We start from the raw sequence: 6,768 nt of genomic DNA on the forward strand, positions 1-6,768 counted from the left end.
ATAGAAGGAAATAAAAAAAACTGCAATGACAGCTGGAAAAGGGGAACTTATGTCACCACAGTGCTCAGTGGACTTCATTTCCTTTTTGAGTTTACAGGCGAGCTAAATGTATAATGCGCATTTAGCCTTAAAACTTGCAATTAAACAACTATTTTCAAGCTAACAAAAGAGCTAGTGTCAGTCATGTTTGATGGCCCAGGGGGTTTTGAAGTGGAGGAGGATGATGAGTGCTGGGCACGGTTGGAAGACTACAGAATGCTTCTCATCAAGACCATTGAGCCCTCAAGGATAACACCTTATCTGAGACAATGTAAAGTGCTGAGCAGTGAGGACGAAGAACAGATCTACAATGACCCCAGCCTGGTTATCAGGCGTAGAAAAGTTGGTAAGTGTTTTTAGGCCACCTAAGGTGCAACTGTGTTCAAACATTAAATATGCAGCAAATATTGTTGACAAAAATAGTTACTGTATTATCAGAAGCTAGATACTGAATAATCTAAAGCTTTCTATCTTATTTTCTAAGTATACACTTAGTGGTCTCTAGATATTTACATGGTTCAGGAAAGTTTTTTTATTTGCTTATAGGGGTGCTGCTGGACATATTACAAAGAACTGGCCTCAAAGGATATGTGGCATTTCTAGAGAGTTTGGAGCTAGACTACCCAGATGTGTACCGCAAAATCACCGGCAAAGAGCCTGCTAGGGTCTTCTCCGTACTTATTGGTAAGTTGTAAATTTTTCAGTTGGTTAGAATAGATTTTAATATGTTAAACAAAACAATACTTTATTCATTTATCATCTTTTATGCAAATAAAATCTGAAAACTGCTATCATCATAGGCCAAAGGACTTTGTAAAATATTGCCACAGGATTTGGGGTCTCTGGAGGTACTAAAAGGGGTCCTTAGAAAGGATATAAAATGTCATGATTCCAAGTTAATTAATGTTTGTTCATGCAATGTATGGATTCCCAGGCTATTGACATCTCTATCAGTTTCTTTCATGAACACATAAGTTTATTTTTTCTCACAAACCCCAGTTTGTGAAAAACCTCCTGTAATGTAATGCATTTCATGATATTGATAACAAAGAATGAAATAGATTATCTTTCTGTTTTTGTTTTTTTTATCAATATGGTATATAATAATCACATTCAAGTCTATGTGATAAACAAGTTTGGTCAAAAGTAATCAAAAAGTAGTCATCTACCCAACACTGCATACTACACACATTTATACAGAACCTGCTTTTTATTATACAAAGTACTTACTCAAAAGAAAGAATGCTTCTGTTGAATGAATGATTCAAGGAATCACTGTTAAAGACACTCACTTGTTGCAATGCCACCACCTGCTATAACAATGTACACTGAAAAATCCCTACCACAAATGTCCAGACTGACAGACTGTGTGGAAAAAGTGATACAAACAGAGCAAGTCCCAGTGCTGTTGGAACTTGGAATGCTGCTCTGTTAATTAAATTTAAGACTAACTGTTTAATAGTATTACTAAGTTACTAAGCCTGCAAGTTCTCTTCCAGATCTTATAGTTGGGGACCTTTCTATCAGGGATAAAAAATTCAATAATCTTTAAATTAGGAACATTTTAACCAAAGAAAACAGTATCCTTCCTGAGGCAATTGTGGAAACAGGATTATCCCTCACTTTTACTTCAGAATCTGTGGTCACATAAATAAATATGTAATTCCTAATAAAGTTAAAGAAACTCATTTCAAAATAATTCTTATCCATGTAATGATTGTATTAGTAAGTTCAAAGTAGGGTTCTCGCCCTTATGCTGTTTTTGTAAAGAGGAGTTGGAAACTATTTTTTATTTATTTTTCAGTTGTAATTATAGCTACTAAATTATTTTGTTCCCAAATTTCTTTGCTTCTTTTTGAATTGTTCAACAAGTTTGTCAATATAAATTATATAATGGTCTTTTTTTTTGGGGGGGGGGGGGGGGGGGGGGGGGATTGTGTTACTGGTCTAGTGGAAAAGGACACATAATTAAAATTCTTGTTTTATTTGGGAAATATCATATACACAAACCAAAATGTATGTTAGCTGTACAAAATGGTAGACTATTTTCCATTGATTTAAATATTTTTTATGAATCTCTAACCTCAATACACTGTAAAAAAGGATCTTGATTTTAACGGTAAAACACTGTGAAAATGCTACAGTAAAAACCTGTTAAATGGTTAACGGTAAGTTCCTGTAAAATTTACAGGGAAAAACCATAAACTGACGTTCCCAGAATTCCCTGTGTTTGCATTTCAAATTTAGTTTGAATTTGATACTTTTTCTTTTAAATAACTTTTTTCTTATTTTTTTCTTATCAGTTATGTTTATTAGGGTTGTATGTTACGTCTAATGTTGTTAAATTAATGTTTATTGCATATTTCAGTTTAATGAGTCTCACCATGATGGTGTTTAGTGCTTGTGTGAATGACAATGTGCACCTTCTATATATGTTATTATTTAAAAGCTGCCTGCGATGGGCATTTGGTGGTTATCAGTGTTTTTCAAAGGTACAAAACAGATTTCAGTACTTCAATAGGTAGGTATATTAACATTATATCAGTTAATGAAATTACGGTATTTAACTGTAAATTTAAGTTTAAACTGTAAAACCTAAAATATTGTTACCGTATTTTGTACGGTAGAATTCCAGCAACCACAGCTGCCAGTTTTTTACCGTACATTTTACAGATTTTTTTTTACAGTGTACAGTACAATCGTAAAGCCGTTAAGACATCTCAACTACTAAAGAGGATACTTGATGTATTAGATATAGTTGATCTTTTTTGTATTGGATTGTATTGTTTTACAGACTCATGTATTTTTATACTGTTGACGTGTTGTATTTTGACTGTTCCCTTGTTGTTATTGCAAAAAAAAAAAATAGTCTAGATTAAAGTAATTAAATTGTGTAAGATTTAATTTTTTTAAGTATTTTTTTTATATAGCCTACTGAAGGTGCAAGCACAGCTACAAATGTTGTGCCTCTTGACTATAATTTCTGTCACGGTTTCTGTATAAACCTCTGTTTTATAGAACTCTCTCTGTCTGTTCACCCAGACACGGCCGGTGAATGTGGCCTCACTCAGTTCCTCATGAGCGAGGTCTCTCGCCTACAGAAGCTCGCACAGGATGAACGGAGGAAGCGACTCGAAGTATCTGCGCAGGCGGCGGAGCAGCTAGACACCATCCGCCAGCTGCAGCTGTGTGAGAGCGAGCTGCACAAACAGCAGGACCGCGTGCAGCGTATCCGAGAGGAGCGCGAGCGCATGTGCGAGGAGGCGCGTAAACTCAGAGACGAGAATTACCGACTGATGCACGACCTGACCCGACTGAGCGAGGACAAGAACTGCGCGCTCATGTGTAACAGAGACCTCCAGCTCGAGGTGATCAGTCAGGCCAGCAGGAAAACCTTTCAAAAACATGTCTGGGTCATAGTTCACCACAAAATAAATAAGAAATGAAATGCATTTGCGGTTGAAACTGTAATTTTAACTGTAAATTTCATCACTCTGGTTTCCTCAGCAAGGTCCCAATAGGATTTAGTCAAAAATATCTTCGTGTTCCGAAGATGAACGATGGACTTTAAGGGTTTGGAAGGACAAAGTTGGAGAAAGTAGACTATTAGTTTTCTAAAGTATTAATAAAACAATAAAAAAAGTATTAACAAAAAATAAAATTATATATATAAAATGTATAATATATATATATATATATATGTATATATTATTTAATTATTTTTTATTTTTTTCAAATGTTATTCGATTATCTTTTCTCTTTGTATTTCTCTTTAAAGTTGATCTTTTCTCTTTGCATGTTTTCCTTTTCTCCCTTTTTGATCCTTTCTGTAAGATTGAGAAATTGAAACACAGCTTAATGAATGCAGAAAGTGACTCAAAGATCCAACGGAAAAAAACAATAACCTTGAAGAATGCCATGGAGCAGAGGCCAAGTCCTGAGCTGATCTGGCAGATGCAGAGAGAAAATGACCTCCTTACAGCTCACATACAGGAGCTTGAAAGTGCTTCCAAGGTAAATCAGTCTCATTTATTAGACTACACTAATCAAAATATAAACAAGAATGCCTAATACACACAATTCACACACTGACACAGGTCCAAACTCTGCAGCATGAAAAACTTGATTCACAGTCATTAGAGGAATTCAAGCAAGAAAGTCAGGCACAATACCAGGAGCTGGTGAATGATCTCTACAATCTAAGGAGAGACCTACATGACGCAGAAGAGCTGCGTGATAAGGTAGCTTATGTTTAATATGTGCAGACTGGATTCAAAGTAAATGTTACTTTATTTTTGTTATGCATATCATATTACGAGTTTTTTATATAAATGTGTGTGTGTATATATATGTATATATATATATATATTATATAATTCTGTTTTTAAATTTAAGTATCGAGAGGAGAAGGATGAGTTAGAACTGAAGTGTATAATGCTAAAAAAGGACTCAAAAATGTACCGCGACCGAATGGAAGACATTCTGAAGCAGCTAGAAGAAGTCATCAAAGAAAGAGACAAGGTATCTCACTTTCCTCTTTGCATGACAAAGCATAAAGCAACATAATGTGGTAGATCATATGCACAAATAATGTGGTAGAGATGCACAAACAAGGGCCTGTGGACCAAAGTTGCCCTGTGACAACTTTTGATTTGGACCACAATCCATATCACAAAAACATGTCATTAAAGCATATCTTCATTTTTAACTAATCTTTTTGCTTTTAACATATTTTATTTTTGCACTGAAAAGTAGAAAATATACATTTGATTAAGAAGTTTAAATTTGAATATAATATACTTGGATGTAATTTGGCCCACGGCCGTCAAACTAATTTGATTTTTGGACCTTCATAAAAAAGTTTGGTCACATCTGCATCAGATGAAGAAATGCCAATCTTTATTCAGATTTATTCAATGCATCTGTTGTATGTATCCCATTAAGCACAACAGTTGTATGGCACTGCCCTTTTAATAGGCTATTTGTACAAGAGAGGAGTACCATTTGGAGAACTCCAAAAATCTCCAAGACAAAGACCAGTACCGCAAACAGATACGAGAGATGGGAGAGCGTTATGATGAACTTCAAGTCCAGTTGTTTCGAACTCAAGGAGAGGCTCTTGTTCTTCAGTCAAAGCTTCGCAAACAGAAAAACCCAATTCAAGCAGTATGTACACTTGAAATTTATACTACACAGATTGAGCGTGACATGTGAATGGAATAGATGAGTCATTATTTAGTTCAAGTGCTTCCTGTTGTGTCACTCACATTATCTTTAGGCCCAAAATGCATTATCATTGGGTAATGGTCTATAATGAATAGTATGATGCATTTTATTCCCTCAGAACTCAGAAGAAAGCTCCTTGCTGAGTTCATTTGAGGTAATTTTATATAACTCTCTATTAAACATTTAAATGCAAACACTCTTCTGAAATAAGATATTTCTGTTGTCTTTCTCATCTTAAAGTGGCATTGTTCTCCACAGCATTTGGTTTGTATTCTTTTTAGTCATCAACAGGGTTGCTTGCATTTTGTCCACAGATGAAAAGTCAGACTAGTGAGGAGGAGTCCAGGGAAAGGTGTGAAAAGGGTAACATTCTCTGATTTTCTCCATCAGATCTCATGTAAAAAATATTATTCTTGTTTTTTAAACATTGTTCCTGTTTCCTCACACAGACATGAGTGAAGAGTCACAGAGCCAGACATCTGGAGAGTACAATGTAGGTATCTTTGTTGTGGATTCTTATTCATACACTGATAGTGGCTTTATTTTTTATGCATATTTCATGTTTGCAGTATTCCGAGAGGATGTTCTCTGAGGAGGGCATATCAGCTAACTGCAGACTTAAAGGAAAATGCAACTTTCCTTATAGGAGGTTGGGTTTTTTTTATTATTATTCTTTCATAACAACAATTTAACCATTGGAATTAACCACTGAAGCAGAGCTACTGCTATATTTCAGATTTTAATTAAATGGAATGATTTGTTTCTAAGCAATACTCCTAATGTGGTCTTGGACAGGAAACGTGCTTTAAGAACCAAAACATTCACAGACAAAGAGAGTGTGCAGTGCATACTGGACAACACTACTGGGAGTGATACAGACGGGATGTGACGTACAGCTTTGGATGAGGAGACGAAATGTGTCCTTCTTTGAAGGCATATTAAAATGCAATTTAATAACAATCCAACATTGTTCTGCACCCAGTGACCCATAAAACCTGATTAACATCATATCAATATCATAGTGTTCACCGTGAAAGTATGTCCAGTCAATCACTTGTCATAAATCTGATCTGACACTTTTCTGTTATCTATTAATATATAATATAATACATATAAAATCATTTTTTTTGTCAATTTTGTTCTCTTGATTCTCTTGAATTTTGTTCTTTTGTACCCAAGACTTTAAGGTATGTGCAGAAACTGATGTTTAAAACTTACCCTAAAAATATCCACTGAACTTAAAAGTCTGACTATTATCTCTAGTTTCTCATATAAGGGCATGAATTATACTATAAGAACTGATGTGAATGGGATATTCTAATTATTTTTCTATTAACTTTTTGTGAAATTATAATGATGTATAAAATAAAAATACAGTATTATATATATCTAACTGTTTTGTTATCAACGGCAAAATGAAATAAAAAAAATGTTTGACCAAATATGTACTTTTTTTTTTTTACTACGTTTGAATGAGAAATTTGATTGGACCGAACACACCAC

At 34.6% G+C, this 6,768-nt stretch overlaps 1 protein-coding gene across 6 annotated transcripts; it reads left to right on the forward strand.

Moving 5' to 3' along the window:
* The first annotated feature begins 66 nt into the window (after positions 1-66).
* On the forward strand, positions 67-6,707 carry card9 (caspase recruitment domain family, member 9). 6 transcript variants are annotated; one of them, XM_079418610.1, is made up of 12 exons: positions 67-385; positions 586-723; positions 3,082-3,407; positions 3,874-4,053; positions 4,137-4,280; positions 4,435-4,560; positions 5,017-5,205; positions 5,384-5,419; positions 5,580-5,628; positions 5,715-5,758; positions 5,835-5,914; positions 6,061-6,707. In XM_079418610.1, exons 1-12 carry the CDS (start codon positions 184-186, stop codon positions 6,152-6,154), a joined length of 1,608 nt encoding a protein of 535 aa, XP_079274736.1. In that variant the 5' UTR covers positions 67-183; the 3' UTR covers positions 6,155-6,707. The 6 variants fall into 6 exon arrangements, with proteins under 6 accessions (XP_079274736.1, XP_079274732.1, XP_079274734.1 ...); XM_079418606.1 differs by having other exon boundaries at positions 103-385; positions 5,547-5,628; positions 6,034-6,707; XM_079418608.1 differs by having other exon boundaries at positions 103-385; positions 5,547-5,628.
* The last annotated feature ends 61 nt before the right edge of the window (positions 6,708-6,768 follow it).

This window comes from Barbus barbus (assembly GCF_936440315.1).
Source record: "Barbus barbus genome assembly, chromosome: 6".
Lineage (NCBI taxonomy): Eukaryota > Metazoa > Chordata > Actinopteri > Cypriniformes > Cyprinidae > Barbus > Barbus barbus.

What these genes read in the sequence shown, in the direction of transcription:
- card9 (XM_079418606.1), top strand. Translation starts at nt 184, where the DNA reads ATGTTTGATGGCCCAGGGGGTTTTGAAGTGGAGGAGGATGATGAGTGC. An exon ending in CAGAAGAGCTGCGTGATAAG is followed by an intron (nt 4,281 to 4,434) that starts GTAGCTTATGTT and finishes TTTAAATTTAAG; the next exon opens with TATCGAGAGGAGAAGGATGA. An exon ending in TCATCAAAGAAAGAGACAAG is followed by an intron (nt 4,561 to 5,016) that starts GTATCTCACTTT and finishes CCCTTTTAATAG; the next exon opens with GCTATTTGTACAAGAGAGGA.